The 18,192-nt window shown below is 39.7% G+C and overlaps 3 protein-coding genes across 5 annotated transcripts; 2 read left to right on the plus strand and 1 right to left on the minus strand.

The window, feature by feature from the left end:
- Window positions 1–293: 293 nt before the first annotated feature.
- On the plus strand, window positions 294–6,739 carry LOC135240790 (MOB-like protein phocein). Of its 3 annotated transcripts, XM_064310714.1 has the most exons (9): window positions 294–452; window positions 1,410–1,565; window positions 4,147–4,209; window positions 4,401–4,501; window positions 4,849–4,885; window positions 5,048–5,140; window positions 5,228–5,307; window positions 5,502–5,613; window positions 6,147–6,739. In XM_064310714.1, the coding sequence occupies exons 1-9, from the start codon at window positions 450–452 to the stop codon at window positions 6,276–6,278; spliced, it is 777 nt and encodes a 258-aa protein (XP_064166784.1). In that variant the 5' UTR covers window positions 294–449; the 3' UTR covers window positions 6,279–6,739. The 3 variants fall into 3 exon arrangements, with proteins under 3 accessions (XP_064166784.1, XP_064166783.1, XP_064166782.1); XM_064310712.1 differs by lacking the exons at window positions 294–452; window positions 1,410–1,565 and adding an exon at window positions 3,108–3,266; XM_064310713.1 differs by lacking the exons at window positions 4,147–4,209; window positions 4,401–4,501; window positions 4,849–4,885; ... (2 more) ...; window positions 5,502–5,613; window positions 6,147–6,739 and adding exons at window positions 1,660–1,749; window positions 2,072–2,248.
- Window positions 6,740–7,738: 999 nt separating this feature from the next.
- LOC135241048 (axonemal dynein light intermediate polypeptide 1-like) lies at window positions 7,739–10,482 on the plus strand. Its single transcript, XM_064311157.1, has 6 exons — window positions 7,739–7,797; window positions 8,551–8,715; window positions 8,813–8,982; window positions 9,138–9,316; window positions 9,638–9,802; window positions 10,042–10,482. The coding sequence occupies exons 1-6, from the start codon at window positions 7,739–7,741 to the stop codon at window positions 10,072–10,074; spliced, it is 771 nt and encodes a 256-aa protein (XP_064167227.1). The 3' UTR covers window positions 10,075–10,482.
- A 3,192-nt stretch (window positions 10,483–13,674) lies between these two features.
- Window positions 13,675–17,876, minus strand: LOC135241047 (gap junction alpha-8 protein-like). The gene has a single exon (XM_064311156.1). The coding sequence runs from the start codon at window positions 17,820–17,822 to the stop codon at window positions 16,653–16,655; it is 1,170 nt and encodes a 389-aa protein (XP_064167226.1). The 5' UTR covers window positions 17,823–17,876; the 3' UTR covers window positions 13,675–16,652.
- Window positions 17,877–18,192: the final 316 nt, after the last annotated feature.

An 18,192-nucleotide genomic window follows, 5' to 3' on the forward strand; every position in this document is an offset into this window, starting at 1 on the left:
ATGGATACTGACAAAAAGTACTAATATTTAGGCCTAGTAAATGAATATAAAATCTTACAAACCTATCCATCCATATGTTTACCCCATTAATGGACTGTATGTTTGTAGGTCAGATAAAGTTTAGCCAAATAAGTGAAACAGTACAATTTATTTTAATTTTTTTTCTAATAATAATAATAATAATAATAAAAGTATTTTCGTCACAACTGTATCTGTCATATTATCCTTATTTTGCTTAAATAAAAGTTTGGAATATTTTGCATTTGAAGTGGTGGAGTTCAGTATGTGCAACGGGAGGTGGCGCAAGCGCAGTGCTGCTGAGTTCCTTCACGTGGAATACTTCTGATGACTGTCTGTGTCAGTCCAGTACAGCCGCTGACTGAACCTTAGGCGTGAACGCGAGGGTAGAATATATAGCTGATTAGCTATAAACCCGGAGACACGGAGAGATGGTAAGACAGATACTTAAACTCTTATACAGACATATTAATTAGTGATCCCCTAAATGGTTTTGCATTGCTTGATTATTTACACATAGCCGTTAAGCTCATTGATTGTCATCTGCTAGTGAAACACGGTCGCACAACGTGGTTACAGTCAACTCAGATGTTATCTGGCTTAAATTTAGTTGAAAAATCACAAGAACAAAAACGTCTCCGGCTCCCGATTTTATGTCGTAACATTTATAGACAAGAATAACGAATTAATGTTAATTGCGAAGCTACGACTGATGTATTATTGCATGTTTGTTAGCTGTTGCTACTTTCTTGCATTTGCCCTTGTGACGCGGAAGATGAGTTGGGCCAGTTTATTTTTCGTAATATACGGGGGTGTTTCGTGTCAGAGCGGGTGTAACTGACGATTCCATGCATAGAGCGTATGTACCACAGGCTGAAGTGTAGGTGAGACCATTTTGTCAGTAGCAGTAAATGATCTCTCATGCCATTGATCATTCAGCTGTTTCAGTAGTGCTTCTCACTTGTGCAGATGATATATAAAGTGCACCCATTTATGATCAAATAAGGCTGTCTGTGATCTATGCCACCACAGGGAGCCATGGAACTGTAAAATATCATTTGTTTCAGACTCACAACATGTTTTCTTTTTGCCCCCCCAACATTGAAGCCAATTCAGTGCCTATGTTCATATTATTATTTTGCTCCTTGGCCAGATGACATTTGTACAAGTTGGTTCGCTAGATTCATACCAAGTTCCCACCTAGATTTAATGTTAGATAATATTAGCACCAAATTACAAAATAGTGCATTTGTTGTCATATCATTAGAAGTGCATCATAACATCAGAAATAAACTTTGTATATTATACAAAGTAACTCCATGATTCATGTTTAATTTATGAACCGTTTAAGTTGGTTAATTTTGCACTTTACATCTCCCTTCCTGCACAAGGCATTCCGAAAGTTCCTCCCCTTGTTTGACCGGGTGTTGGTGCAGCGGCTGACGGCGGAGACCGTGACAAAAGGGGGAATCATGCTGCCAGAGAAGGCCCAGGGGAAGGTGCTGCAGGCCACTGTGGTGGCAGTGGGCCCAGGAACCACCAATAAGGTGACAGCTACTGTCCCCAGGATACAGCTCTCACCGATTGGAGCAGAAACACGATGTAACTGGCGATTAAATCTTGTGTTTGACTGCCTTTCAGTGCGGTGATCTGCAGCCCATCAGTGTGAAAGTTGGGGAGAAGGTCCTGTTGCCAGAGTACGGAGGAACCAAAGTTATCCTAGAGGACAAGGTACTGTACCAGCTATGCCAGCTGTGGCAGACTGTTTGATATGGGAATTAGGTAATGGTGGTTATCTGTGAGGCTGATATATGGCGACCTAATTAATCTGAGAAGTTTGTAACCTCTGTGTCAGAAGCCTATTTGAAGTGTGTCCTTTTAAGAATGGGGGTTGGTCTGCTTCCCTAAAAGATTGGTTTAAAGATTAGTTTAGCTGTGGTCAAGAGTCTTGAATTGATTTACCATGGCTACATGTTTGTGTTGATTGTGTTTTCTGCAATATTTATATTTATTCTTAATATTTATTTAGTATTTTGTTTGTTTTGCCCTTCAGGACTACTTCCTGTTCCGTGATGAGGATATCCTTGGAAAATATGTTGAGTGAAGTCCTGTTTCCTGAACCTCACTGTGCCTGGGGGAGAATATTGTCTGTGTTCTGTTTTTATCTGTGTAATTTGGTTGTAAATAATAACTTTTGCTACGGTAATAAAGTGAATGGAATGGATCCAAATTGGACGCCTCCCAACTTTGATATTTTGTCAACAGCACTTGATTGTGCTGATCAGTATGATGTTTATGTAAAAATTATTTATTAAATTATTTGGTTTGTTTAGTAATGATGGTTTACAGCTGACCATGATTTGCTGAGTTATGCAGTTATCACACTGGTGCCTTTCCAGACAGCAAATAAATGTGGTATTTCTCTCAAGCTTTCTTCCACAGAAGGGGGGGGGGGGGGGTGAGTGTTTTTAAAGGCCCTGTGAAATAAAAAGAATGACCTGTAGAGTAAGTGTCACTTATTAAATGCTAGTGTGAGTCCATCTAGTGTTCTGATTATCAAAAGTGAACTTGTAAATATTAATTACAGAAGGAACGCTGAAATATTTTTACTTCACACAAAATACATGTTTACTTTACAAATTATGAATATTGAAAAGGTAAATGTAGGTACCAAAATGTCTGGTTTACACTTCTAGCTAATAATACAATATTTTCATTTATGGCATATGATTTTGTCATAAATACAGACCAATTGCAGATCTATTTTTGGATTTTGAACATGCTACCATGTACTACTGTGTTTAAAGGTCATTGCACTGAGTCCAATTACTCATTCAGCCATATGCGTTTAACTGCATTGAAGCACAGAATATAAGAAAATTTTTATTTAGACAATGCGGGTCACCATAGACGTCGAGTCACCATTCTGCACAAACCTGCATCCCTAATTCAGCAAATAATTTAACTAATTATATAATCAAGATCTGAGGCTGGAATGAAAACCTGCATACACACGGCCCTCCATGGCAACGAGTTTGACACCACTGGTGTAGACGATTTGACTGGGGAGGCTGGTGGGTTTTGCGCTCAGCTCAGTTTGGTGAACAACAGTGATTGCTCCATACCTCCCCTTGTGGCGTGCAATCACGTTGCAGCCGTTTGTTGTTACATCCGGGGATCGTGGCGAGATGGTAATGGCGGAGGGTACTGCAGTTCTGAGGAGAAATCGGCCGGGAACTAAGGCACAGGTAGGCGATTCAGTCTCGGAATTCAGTCGGAACAAAAACGCACTACATAATAGATTCGATGGAGACATGTACATATATTTTAATACTGGTCTTTCTGGGATTCAGTGATAAGCGAACCTGCATTCCAGTGTTGTACAGGAAGGTTTGGGCCTAATTGCCGTCTGTCTAGTCTCTTGCATAGTTCGCTGGGTCCTCTTTTTAAAGGTGCTCGCTTAAGTTTTGCTGCTACTCTTATTTTGAACCACTTTCGATGTAAATCGTCCGTTTTTGAATGCAAAAAAAGACGGGGTGTACTACGGAGGAACCCTGGGCAGGGATTTATTTATGAATCAACATTAGCCTGCTAGTTGCCCGCAATTCGTGCAGTAAGACATACATCTCTACGTTAACGTCACTTAGCTAGTTGGCTAATGTCTGTATACAGTCTATGGTCTGAACCGTAGATCTGAGGTTGTAATCTGAAGTTTTTGTGTTCTCCCCGCGACTCTTGTGCTGGCTTATGCTGGCTCGTTGCAGAAAGCAGTTCAATTGTGCAACAATTCTCAGGTGTTGAATTTTGCATCAAAATTCTCTTGACATCTCAAATTGTATTTTCCACAAAGAAATGTTCTATGGAGGAAGTATTATTGAGATTTGGGTCACAGGGTCAAACCCGCTGTTAAAGTGCCTTTTTGGGGTCATTCTCACCCTATAACTACCTCCTTTAAAGCTAAAGTTTACTTTTAGGAAAATATCATTTGAACTTTAGTGTAAGTTTTAGATTGACCCAACATTTCCAAGTTTGCATTGTGGTGATTTGGAGCCATCCAGCCTGATGTAGACCAAAGCTGGAAAGTTGAGTTTGTTTTAAGCTTCAGTGTGCACACGCCTCTGCCTGCAGGACTTCTACAACTGGCCTGATGAGTCATTTGAGGAGATGGACAGCACACTCGCTGTGCAGCAGGTAGGTCTGCCGCAAGTGGTGATTTCAGCAACATTTATTTGTGTAAATTTCTATTATGTCAATTGCGTGTGTAAATTGCTTTGTGTATCATCTTTAGTTTTTAACCATCGTGGAAAATCCAAATTGGCAATGTAGTTATGAGGCGATGGTTCATAGAACCGTGTCCACAGGTACTGTTTTTCTCTCCCCAGTACATCCAGCAGAACATCCGCTCAGACTGCTCCAACATCGACAAGATTCTGGAGCCTCCCGAGGGCCAGGACGAGGGCGTGTGGAAATATGAACACCTCAGGTGCCTGGATACCCTGTCCTACAGCACATTTATACAGTGCTTGCATGCCCAGTACTATTCTATGTCAAGTGTATACAGCACATACACCATCACCACTATTCTACACCACACTTACACGAACCTTACTTGCCCAACACTGTCCCATGCTATGCTTACACTGTGTTTACACACCCAACGCTGCCAGCACTTGCATATGCAACCCTTGCACTACACGGCTCTCATACAACCAAGACAGACTGGTATGCATACTCAGAATTGCCTTCCACAGCACTTAAATAATAAACATCACACGTCCTCACGTCCTCATACGTATTTTGTTTGTCTTTTATATGTTTTCTCCCCTACAGGCAGTTCTGTCTGGAATTGAATGGGCTGGCTGTCAAACTGCAGGTACCGTGGTCCGCAATGGGGTTTTTTAGCATCGGAAAACATTGAGTCAAAAATATTGAGATTTGCCAAGGTGGCGCGAAAAATGATCAAGGCAGTCACCTTGGAATCCTCTGTGCCGGACACCCTGGTGAGATGTGTGTTTCTGTGTCTGTGTACCTGCAGAGTGAATGCCACCCAGATACATGCACTCAGATGACTGCCACAGAGCAGTGGATATTCCTGTGCGCTGCCCACAAGACCCCAAAAGAGGTGAGTGTGAAATGTGTCCCAGCATGCTCTCTGCTTTGCTGTAGAGTGAATGTTGCTTCACGTATGTGTGCCTGTCTGTGTCTGCAGTGCCCAGCCATCGATTACACCCGACACACTCTGGATGGAGCTGCTTGCCTGCTCAACAGCAACAAATATTTCCCCAGCCGGTGAGCTTTCCACATGCCTGTCCAACCCAGACCTTCAGCAGGGGGCACACTCTTACCAAAATGTGCCAGTTATAGCCTAGCGCCGGTTCACACACACGCAGCTACACAATCCACACTTACCTGATTCCACACGGTGATTGACGTACGGTTGTAAGAGTATCCACCATGTTGGCTGGATGTGTGTGTCCCTGCAGGGTGAGCATTAAGGAGTCCTCTGTAGCTAAGCTGGGCTCAGTGTGTCGTCGCGTCTACAGGATATTCTCCCACGCCTACTTCCACCACCGCCAGATATTTGACAAGTACGAGGTAAGTAACAGGGATGTGATGCACGATTTCTCATAGAACTGTGTTTTGCATATTGTACAGTCATCATTGGTACAAAACAAAGGTAGAGACAGAATTTTATTATCACTTTACTCTGGTCATTAAACACTGATGTGATTGTGTCATAATGATAATATTCATTATTAACATTCCAACAACAGAAAGTTATTGGAATTAAGTAGAATAAAGGCAGTACACTGCAGTCTGTACAAAGGCAATTTGATCTTGATCTTGATCTACATCTACTGGAAAATACGGACAAAAAAAATCTCAAGAAAAACCTGTGCTAGCCTCCAATATGTCCAATGCCAGATATTAGCGTGATTCGGGCTATGAAAGTGAAGGCAGTTATTTCTGGTTCGCTAACAGCAGGTTTAACTGATAACGTTCTGCAGCAACGACAGTAGAATGTGACTATGTACATTAGAACATAGAAGAATAACTACTCCAGTGGGTCTAAAGCACATCTTACGCGCACCCTCCCTCTCCCTCTTCTTCTCCTTCCTCCTTTCTAGAATGAGACATTCCTGTGTTTCCGGTTCACGCGCTTTGTGATGAAGTACAGCCTGATGTCCAAGGATAACCTGATTGTGCCCATCCTGGAGGAGGAGCAGAACGCTCCCGCTGTTGGGGAGAGTGAGGCCTGAGCAGCAGGCTGCAGCATGTCAACACTGCCCCTTGTGCATCTTCTGCCAAGCCCCGCCAGTGTACAGACCCCATCCTGTCCTGCCCCTGTACATATCCCACTGTGACCCATCTCGCCACTGCACATGCCCCACAATGCCCTGTACTGCCCCATGTATATGCCTCCCCCCCACCCCTGTACATACACTGATTCACCCCATCCTCCTTGTACATACCCCAACCCCAAAATATGTGGCCTGGTCTAGTCAGCTCTGTGTTCTGCTTAGTCTCTCTGCCCCTCTTATATAAAATTATTTAATGTGTGTGTGTGCGCGTGCGTGCGTGTGTGTGCGTGGCAGCGAGATTCTCCCTGCTGCTCCCAGCTGTGGGCTGGCCACTATACCTTTTTTTTTCAAATTACAATTTTTTAAATCTAAAGGTTATTTTCGTTATCAGTTAATAAAATTGAATATATTACCCAGAACTGTCTCTTGCTTATTCTTTCCCTTCTTTAATCCATCTGCTGATGGTTAATGTATGTCCCCATTTAAAAAAGTATCTATATTAACTACAACGCTTCAGTAGCAAACTATAATGCATTATATGTTTTTTAAAATAATTTTTTTTAAAGAATGTAAGCTTTCTAAGTCTCCCTGGTTATAAACGTCTGATAAATGTCTAAACTAGATATATACAGTGACTGCATTTAATTAAAACTTTTGGATGGGGTGGAAGAATCACTGATCAATTTGTAACCTGGAATGGGCACAATTCCTTGATGGATACTTATCTACACATTGTGGTGTAGGGTTGCACTGGTCGCACACAACAGGGATGTAAATTAATATAAAGGATCCTGGGAAGAAAAAGGTAATTTCCCTCAATAACCTGAGTATTACAAAACTTCATTTGTATAAAGCATATTCCATACAGTTTTACAGCAGAAAGTTATTTAAAATGAATGTTTAAAAAACAATGGTAAACAAGATTTTGAAAATAATACTGAAAAGGCCTTGTGAAAGCAAGATTCAATTATAAAGTAAAATAAACGGTAATTAAAACAAGTTAGTGCGCATAAGGTATTTCATGAAATAGTCAAGCAAATACCATAACAGTAAAATATAGCTCATAGAAGTAACTCGTGGTTTGTTAGTTGAAATAGTACCGTTGGTTTTGGCGTTGTGGTCCCTTTCGGTGCACTTTCGCGTCGCTTCAAGTTGATGACAATATTTGGTATCGTTTTCGCTATGATCCAAACGCGCCTTGCAAATCGAACACTGGATGCATACGAACACCACCTATAGGAACTTGACACTATTGTTCTTCTGTGATGTCGGTGAAACGCCACAAAAGGTCTTGCTCAAAGCAGATAAGGCAATTTAACTTTCTTGCCGCTGTAAAAATGTGCCACAATAAATATCTGCCATGATAAATACGATTAAGTGCATGTCTGAACTATTTTTTCGTTTATGAAATTGAAATAATGATTCCAACAGCCGATTCACTGCTGCAATATGACAACCCAGTCTTGGTGAGCAAGAAGTCACCTCAGGTAGGCTACTTAGTTCTTGTAAGGTTTAGTGGCAAAGAATGCTGGTTATCTGGACGTTTAGCAAACTTTTAGCGCTGTTGAATGGATAACGTTCCTAAAATACTCCTAAAAATGTGATTTAATAACGTTATCCATTCAACAGCGCGAAAAGTAACTTGTAATAAATTAATTGTAGCCTATGGATAGTAGTAATAGTTACATTTAGCTACGTAAAGAATGTTGCTGCATACTAACATATTTTCCTAATAATCATATTGCTTGTGTTCAATCATCAATCATATTTCAATCATATTGCTAGTGTAACGAACGTTAACAATTTTTGTTTAGTTAAATTCAGCATATTTCTTCATATTCAAATGGGAGCGAACATCACAAAAGCTGTAACCAACCTTGTATGCTTTAGCTAAGTAGCCAGCAAAACTATGAAAGTTTCAAACACAAATAGGGAAAAAAAGAAAATTCTGCTGAGGTTGTTGCTTGAGAGGAGGGTATGGCGGACTGGGCAGAGGAAAAATACCAGTTTTCACAACAGTGTTGGTCAAATTTTCAGGATAAAGCAAGCATGGGGATTAACTGTTTTTGGCAGAAATATTAATATCATTGTGAATATGGGACAACCGGAAACACAATACAGAAAATTGCATCGTATGGCAGGCTTTACATGAGTGTACCTCCTATCATAATGATATTTAAAAATGTTCTGATACACAGACAAGCAAAGAACACTTTTCTTATGCCTGTAGTAATTATGTAATTTCTTCTCTGGTTCATGCTCCTCCTGTGATGGCAACCTCCCATCAGCCAGCTGGAAGCTCCCCAGCCCTCACTCCCTCCAAGCCGAAGTCCCTTGCTTTGGAAATAAATAGGGAGAAAACTGAGGATATCCTCCATGCCATTCTCCCACCGAGGTAAGACCCCGCTATAAACAAGCAGCATCACTACATTTCCTCTCTTCACTGAGACCTATTGCTAACTCCCACTTTTTATATGGTGTCTATGCTGTAGAGTGTGGTCAGAGGGTAGCAAGCTGTGGGTGCAGTCTGTGTCGAGCACACCAGGCACACGCATAGACGTCATTAAACTGCAGGAGCTGCTGGATCTGAAGCTGCAGCAAAGGCAGGCTCGAGAGACTGGTATCTGCCCTATCCGTAGGGAGCTCTACACACAATGCTTTGGTAAGATGCACTAAACCAATTGTTGAACCACACCACGCTCATGTGAAATTGCCTGCTAGATGCTTGGTATGTCCAACCATGCATTTTCCCTGGTTTCTGTTGTTTCTCAGCGCACGGTGCAATAGCCAAGTCTTCCCTTTCCCTTCCTCCCACAGATGAGCTGATCAGACAGGAAACCATCAGCTGCACAGAGAGGGGGCTGCTGCTGCTGCGGGTTCGGAATGAGATCCGTATGTGCATGGCTGCCTACCAGACTTTGTACGAGAGCAGTGTGGGCTTTGGGATCAGGAAAGTGCTGCAGTCTGAAATAGGCAAAGCTGAATTGGAGAGAAAGGTACGGATACAGATTGGCCTTCCAAAGACCAATAGGAGAACAGAGGGTTGGCTTCTTCCCTTTCTCAAACCATTAGGAGGCAAGTGAAGCTACTCTTCCTCAGATTAATTGGCAAACAAAAACCCATCCTTTCCCCTTCTGCGTACCAACAGGAAAACAGAGGGCTAGCACCTCTTCTTCCTCAGACCAATAGGGGAAATAGATGACTCACCCTGCCCTCTTCCATAGACCAATAGGGAAAGTAAGGCCTGGCCCCACCCCTTCCTCAGACTAATAAGGGGACAGAAACTCACCTAATTGCTACTGCTCCTCCCTGCATAGAGACAAACCCTGGAGAAAGATAAGAGGGACCTGGAGCAGCAGGTAAAGGACACATGGGCAAAATGTGAGGCCATAAAGATAAGAGAGATGGAGCGACGGGAAGCAGAGGACAGGAAGCATGCAGAAGAGATTGAGTTCCTGAAACGCACCAACCAGCAGCTCAAGGTGTGCCTCTCCACACTAGACAACTATAGCTACCCCAGAGCTTCAATAAACATTCACACAGTTTCAAGTGCATATTCCACATATTCCACATATGCCTTGTTTATGAGGATCAACCCATATGTGTATTAATCAAGTACAGAGGTACAGTGACCTTTAGATTCATAACCTCTCAAAACCTCTTTAATACCAGAGTGCACCTCTTGAGTTACTGTGTCTGCTTTTCTTTTTCATCATTTCAGTTCCAGCTAGCTGGCATCACACAGAAGAAGTGACCAGAACCACATGCTTCACGTGAGAAACCACTCTGTTAAGGAAGTTGCCACTTTAAAGGACTTCTGATACTGAAAGACAAATAGAAGAAAAACAAATGAATCATACAGAGACATTCATAAGAGCTCTAAAGTATAGACAATCCCTTAATGATTTTTTAAAATAATTAATATGTTTCAAAAATATTTGTGTGTGTAACATGAAATGGAAAAATGTAAACTTTGAACTGTACCTGTAACTGACTTTCTTTAAGAACTTTGAAAATATTAATTGGCTGGTTTGGCTTGGTATAGGGCATTCCATGTTGAAACCCATGAAAAAACAGAAATATGAAATTGTTCCAGTGCTCATTGTATAAAAGCAAAAATAAAGCCTGCCATAATTCCATAACTTGCTCAGCTGTGTATGTTAAATTCCTGTCTGACTGGGCATGTACATGGCTTTACTGAGGGCAACTTGATAGGGATATTTATCCCTAAACTAACCCCTAATGCTTAAAATCATAACCATAACCCCATACTACCTATAATCCATTGCCATAATCCTAAACCTATTGCGTTTCTTGGTTTTATTATTATTCTATAAATTTTCACAGTTTTGGCAACACCGAATGGTTGGTTCACATGGATAGAGGGTTACTCCAAACGGCGATTGAGCAATTTTGGTATTGATTGGCCACTTGATGGCACTACAGCAAAAAAGTTTAAAATGCAAATGTTGACAGGCCTTATCTCCTGACTCCTATGTGTGTGGTTAGATTTTCTGTTATTTAATTAAAATTTTTTTTTAAAAACTTAAAAGTAATTTCCTCTTTGAGCAGGGCTACCCAACCATGTTCCTGGAGATCTACAGTCCTGTGGGTAAAACATTTTAAACACTTCAAGTGTTAAACACTTCCAGATACTTATCCACAGCCCTGATTCTCTGTACCCTCCTCAGTTTACATTACCCAGTCAATAAAACATGGCAAAAACATGTTGTGTTTGGGGTTGTAAAGACCATTTTCCTAAAGGACTGATTCAGCAAATTGATTTTTTGGTCAGGGAAAGAAAAAAAAAAGTAAAGAAAAGAAGAAAAAAAAGGGAAACACTAGGTTAAGGGTACTGTTCAGTTTAAAGGTAATGCGTTGAACCCCCATTTTCCAGTACTCCAACCTCTAGAGGGATAAATACTCCAGAAATGTTAGCACATTGACACATCACTGTATTTAATGATATCTGTTATTCAGTTAATTGATTGATTGATAATCAAGAATTGTAAATGGAAACAGGTTGAGGGTCAACTCTCTTGGGGTTCAGTTCCCACCACAAGTTTTTACGTAGGCATTTGAAACCTGCTACTTTTATTAAACGCCTCATTGTGAGTATTTACAATTATATTTTAGTTACTGCATCTAGAAATGGTGGCCATTTTGGATTTGGTTGATTCACATAAGAATGGATAGACCAATAGAGGACACTGCCCAACTATGACTGCCCAAATTTAATTAAACATGATTTCCCATCTGACTGGAGAAAAAAAAAGCAAATTGTTGTTTTAAAAATTGTATTTGATATTTTGGACACAAGCATATGGTTTCAGTTGTTTGGCTGATTTTTCACTGACCACAGAATTTAATCATAAATGTCTTCAAAAAGACATTTTTATCCCTGTGTTTCCTATAAGCCTAGTCTCATGTGTTTTCCTGATTTTCCACAGCAATGAACATTTCTTCATAAATGTCTTTAGAAACATTATTATTCATTTTTATCTCTGTGGATTTTGAATAAACATGATATACCATCTGTCTAAATAAAAAACAACATATTTAGAAATGTTCTGTCCTATGTCTTAATGTATTTTATTCATTTTATACAGAAATAAACCATTCTTCATAAATATCTCCAAAAATGTTATTATTCATTTTGTTTACCATGGGTTTCAAATAAAAATTATTTCCTATTTTTCTGAATAAATAATTTCATATTGTGAATTTATTTATTTATTTATTTATTTATTTTGGACATTTTGAATTTATTTTGCTGATTTTCCACTGACACCAGCTTTTCATCATTGTCCTCAAACACATTTGTATTAATGTAATTCACCATGTTTATTGCATATACATGATTTCCAATGTGTCTGAATGAAAAAATTACATATTTAGATTTTTTTTCCCATCACATTTTGGACTAAATACATGTACTTTTTGTAAATATCTCAAAACACTTTTCACCATGGTGGTTCAATAAACACAATTTCCTGTCTGTCTAAAATAAATAATGACATGTTTAAAAATCTTCCCATGGTTTGGACATAAGGTCTTACGCATTTTTTGGTTTTCCAAGGAAATAAACATAAATGTCTTCAAAAATGTTATTGTTCATTTTGTTCACAATGGCTGCTCGATAAACATAAAAACACAATCAAAACATATTTCACTGTACACATAATCAGGCAAGAACTGTAATCTTCAATGCACAAATACTGTGCCAATAATAATTTTTTATTTAAAGTTTCATACAGAGTACAATTTCAATTTGAACATGAAAGCATGTGTAATTTTAAAAGTGTACAGTAATTACTGTATATGAAGAATGCATTCATATGAGCTGTATATTTCAGTACCTTGTTTTATGTTGTGTGACCACTAAGGTTGTAATATGAAGTACCAAATAAACATTTCTGGAACTATTTCCATATGTCAGGGAATCTGGCACACTTTGACTGATTTATGTATTTGAGGTGGCAGAACATTTAAAGAAACCCCATGCAGTGTGAATATGAAGAAACACGTGGTCAAATTACTTGAACAAATATAGAATTTGGCTTGCTTAGAATACAGTATGTGGAACATTGATAAAAGTTTTGTTGAAACCTGCCATCAGTTTGATTTCAATAATTTGGTATTCAGATGTTAGAAACCGTGTTCATGTACAGTGTGCGATTCGTCTATGAGAGGAATTGGGCTTTTGTTATGTTGAATAAACCTTTTTGAGTTAACTTGGGTTGTATGTGAACAAATAATACCTCAAAACATTGTGTAGTGTGATGCAGTGTTGTGGTTGGAGGAAACAATAACCAAAGGTTGTAAGTTCAAATTCTGGAAGGAGCCAGCATATTTAGTTGACATTACATTTCAGAATTTAGCAGGCTTACAGAGAGCATTTATGCAGAGTGACTTACACAGAGTACATATTTTTATACAAACCATTTAAACAGTTTGACATTTTTACTGAAGCAATTCAGATGAAATACCTTCCACAAGGGTACAACAGAAGGGTAAATTGCCAGATTTGAGTTACAGGACCAGATCCTCACTGTGTAAAATAGACATGAACAGAGAACCAGAGTGAATGCTAACAGAGATTTGTCCGATAGAGGGTATTGAAGGCCATGTAATTTATCGTCTGGGTAAAATAACAGAGCATATGCCCAGTGACATAAAAAACATCTTACCCTTGAAACCACCTGATGGCAGTAAAGACCTCCAGTTTGGCCAAGTATTAATGCAGGCAATTGATAAATATACATTGATAACTTCTTCAACTATACAGTAATGCACAGTGATATGAATTACAATATCTTCAAAATACATACTGGTAATTGCTAATACCATACACATTCTTCGATGCATGTTTTAATTTTATGATGAATTTTTTCATCAAGTTGTGTCATAGTTGAATGACAAATACTGTAATATGTTACAAATCAAAGCAATTAGGACTGACAGAGAGGGGAAGAGAGAGAGAGAGATCCGTTTTTTTCGACAGAGCCTGGAGAGTGAGTGAGATACACATTTCCCAAGAGGAGTATTCTTGGGGCCCAGTCCTACAGGGTGGATGCCTTGCAAGGTCAGTGTCCATCATATCTCTTCACACTGGAGTTCTGGGAGTACTGGCGACAGAAAAAGCTAATAGCTCAGGGCCCAGATTTAGTGTACAGTCTATGTGAGTGTTTATGTGTCATGTAAAAAAGACAGGGATGCATCAGTCCTTGACCACACTTGACCTTTTATTGGCAGCATTCACATTTTTCAAATAATGCTTGCACACAACTATGAGCAAAAGAGACTACAAGTTAGTAAAAAGGTTTCTTTAGAGTGAAACTGCTCTGATTAGAAAATGCTAGGCAGAAGAAAAGGAAAGAAAACTGAATGACATAGGACAATTCCAGAACAAATACCAGGTGTGATGGGCTAGGCTTGAAATGGGTGTTTTTGCTTTGTCTGTTCATACATTTTGAAATGCTGTCTTCCATTAACTATTTATTTATGCTGTAAAGTATAACATTTCATTTCCATTCATCTGGCTCTCAGAGAGAAGGCATATTAGACCTCAGAAGGCTGAAGCTCCTCATTGTGGGTACGAAGAAGCTGGTTTTGGCTATTATGGCGACTTTCTTAATGATGCTATAATGCACCCCTTTTCAAACTTTGGTTGCCCTGTGTATTGCATATTGATGTATAAAAACGAATCTGAGAAAAAGTGGTTCAGATACAAATATATATGTTCAGCGATTACACAATCTGAAATATACAATCTTCTGGTCCCCATTTATGGAACATTATTTAAATGCTCAGGAATGGACAGAATAATACATATATGTACAGAAGCACTTTGGTGTAATGAATCTCACGATTAGCTCCATCTACGTTTAGTATTCTTTTTTGAGCTTTGGCTTTTTACATGATTTGAAGATATGCATATGAGAATTTTGTAACCCCAATTTTCTTTAAACATCTATACTTTCTTTGATACATTATCAAGAAAGACAATGGGAGGCATAAGACAAACATTTTAACATCACGAGAGGAAGGGTAGAGGTGGTTTTTCCACAAATTAATTTTGTATACATTGTGACACAGTTTGAATAAATACAAATCGAACACTGAAATCTCAAACAGGTATTTTTCCTCATCATCTACATTTTGGTTTTTCCTTTTTGGAAATAAAAAAAACAACATGAGTAACATGATATGAAAAAGTAAGCGCCGACAGAAATGAAAAACATTTTGAGAGAAAAAGCAAGGAAAAACTAATACAGCATATGGTATTGTTTTCCCCTGCACACATAATAAAATAATGTATAATTGTATAAATATTATAATATATTATGATAAAAAACCTTGACTTAGTATGTTTCATCCGAAAGAAAAAACATTTTCTTGAGGCTCTTAAATAAAGAAGTTAAATTTCCCATAACAAACGGGACATTTCTGGGGGGGCTGGACCTTTACATGTACTGTTAGCGACTAGCTGTGCACAATGCAATAGCTCAACAGGAGCAACATTTCAGTTCTGATCAATTAATTTGTACAGTCCACGATAACTTCCAAAGAACATCTAATAGGATAAAAAAGGGGGAAAAAGTTCTATACAGTGTATTTTAAAGTTTTAAATAGCACATTATTACACAAGATGAATTTATATTACATTGTCTTGTTTACTTTTAGCTATCATGTCTATTTACAGCAATTGTGTTTTTATTAGCCTATGCATTAATCTGTTCATGATAAATTGCCTTGTTTACATCTGTAACGTTTGAGAGCCAGGGTGGGTAAAGGTTGGCAAAAAATGAATAAATAACAATAAAAATAACAAATAGTAAAACTTTTTATACAATGTATGTCTTTCTGCTTGCAGGTCTATTTTGTTCCTCTTTAATTTAATGCTAAATGTCTGTGCAATCCCTTAAAATTCATGCATTAGAGACTGAAATATTGTCTGGACATGGCATTTTTTTAAAACTATTGTTTCAATATATAGGCCGCAATTTTTAAAACTTTGATAATTAGCATATCGAGTAAAAAAGTATTATACAAAGTTTTCTTTGCATCATTTTCAAGGATTCCAGTTTTCCGTAATGCTTTTTTTTGTCTCTTGTTCAACAATACTTTTGCTGATTGGGCTTGATCTTTATCAACATGCTGGCTGTTTGTACAGGGAGAAAAGAAAGGATATGGCTGGTGGTGCTTTCTATAATTCAAACAGTCATCTATAAAATATTTTTTATATATATAATGGCACATAGGAAATGGTTGGCTCATTAACACATTGTCTTTTTTCAAGTTCATTTTTTATATTTCATATTGGTTATACACTAGGTAACTTAAATTTGGTTAATTCGTTATAAATAAATGAAGAGTGAGGTGAGTATATTGGTAACATATACCCATTACTGTTACCCTGATCTTTTTATAATAGGCTCCTATTTGTAAAACAAAGTGTTAAACAAGTCACTTTGGATCTAAACCCAAAAATGTAAACACCATGTTATCTCTGATAGAGAGTAGCTACACATCTGAAGGATGGGACTTTTAAAAATAGCACTTAAAAAATTTGCCTTAAAAAAAACATTTTACTGCATTTTCACCGAAACATTCACTAACCTTGTGTTGATTGTTCCTTTTGTTTTCAAACCTTTTGAATTCACTTAATAAGAAAATAACCAAAAATACTAGGTATATAAGAACGGTTTTCTTACACTTGCATTGCCATTTTGGCATATCTCATTTAATTTGTTTAATTTCTTGTTGAAAGTTCTTAGTCTCTGCTCTTTCTGGGGAGACTATTGGCATTTCCCTTGCACTGTTTCAGGCTCATACTGTCAAATCATCTGACCTGGCCCTGCTGCTGGCTCTGCTCAAACTGCTCAGCGGTCTGGTGTCTTCTATTGTCTCAGTGGCCTCCCCTTCAGCTTCAGCAAGAGGTTCCTCTTCATCCTCCTCTTCCTCCTCCTCCTGTAGCACCCCCTCCTCTGCCTCAGTGGTCTGAACGTAGGAGGGCAAGGTCTCATCATATACCTTAGATATATTTTCCGGGGGTCCTGCCTCCTCCAGCTTCTCCTCCAATGTCTCAAATGATGTGGGGAGTCTGCCAGCCTCCATTCCCACCTCTGTCAGGGGGAAGAAGTGGGACGCGGGCTTGTCCTCTTCCAGCAGTTTGTAGCCCTTGGCCTTCTGGATGGAAGAGACGGCCATGGAGGCCAGGCTTTTCTCTGGGACAAGCCCCCCCTCTGCTTGCTGCTGGGGGGTCTTGCGGAAAACAAAGTGAATCTTCTTCAGGCCCAGGTGGCTGATCTCCACAAAGTTGAGGAAGAGGGAGACACAGGCCACCGCCAGCATGAAGATGATGAAGACAGTCTTCTCAGTGGGACGCGAGACGAAGCAGTCGACGGTGTTGGGGCAGGGCCAGCGGCTGCATTGGTACAGGGGCAGGATGCGGAAGCCGTAGAGGAAGTACTGCCCCACCACAAAGCCCACCTCGAACAGGGTTTTGAAGATGATGTGGCAGATGTAGGTCCTCAGCAGGGTGCCCTCCAGGCGGAACTTCTTGCTGCCCTTGGTGCTGGTCTCTTTGGTGGTCCTGACACTGCCCTGGTCGGGCGCCAGAGGCAGCCGCTCCTCATTCATCTCCTGCTGGCGGTTCATCTCCGCCTCCTCCCTTTCCTTGCGCTTCTCCTCCATGTGCACGTGGTGCACGGCGTGGCCCACATACACCAGCGAGGGCGTGGAGACGAAGATGATCTGGAGCACCCACAGCCTGATGTGGGAGATGGGGAAAGCCTCGTCGTAGCAGACGTTCTCGCAACCCGGCTGCTGGGTGTTGCAAACATAATCCGACTGCTCGTCCCCCCAAACAAACTCAGCGGCCGTGCCCAGGATTAAAATCCTAAAAATGAAGAGCACAGTCAGCCACACCCTCCCTATCACCGTCGAGTGTTCGTTTACTTCCTCTAAAATGTTCCCCAAGAAGCTCCAGTCACCCATGGTCCACGGTTATTGCTGCAGATCAGGAGAAAAGGGTGGGGGGTAAGGAGATGTTAAAAATCATGCAACTAAAAAATAGTCCATAAATGAAAACCCAGAAGTCCCTACATGGAATAGATCAAATTGGTTTTACTTGAAAAAATATAGCATTCTGTCACAGGTGAAAATGAAACAGATTACAACAAATAAAATAGCAACCACTGTAGTTTGTGCACACAAGGTGACAAAGTTTTGCTTAGCTTTAAACAAATGTGGCCTGGGAGTCTGTCATTCATTGAAAATGGGAAAAGACAACCACCCCTGCGGCTGTTCGCCTCTCCAACTCTGTTTTTACACAAAAGCAACATTACCGCCGGAAAACCACACGCAA

This window comes from Anguilla rostrata, chromosome 15 (assembly GCF_018555375.3).
Source record: "Anguilla rostrata isolate EN2019 chromosome 15, ASM1855537v3, whole genome shotgun sequence".
Taxonomy (NCBI): Eukaryota; Metazoa; Chordata; class Actinopteri; order Anguilliformes; family Anguillidae; genus Anguilla; species Anguilla rostrata.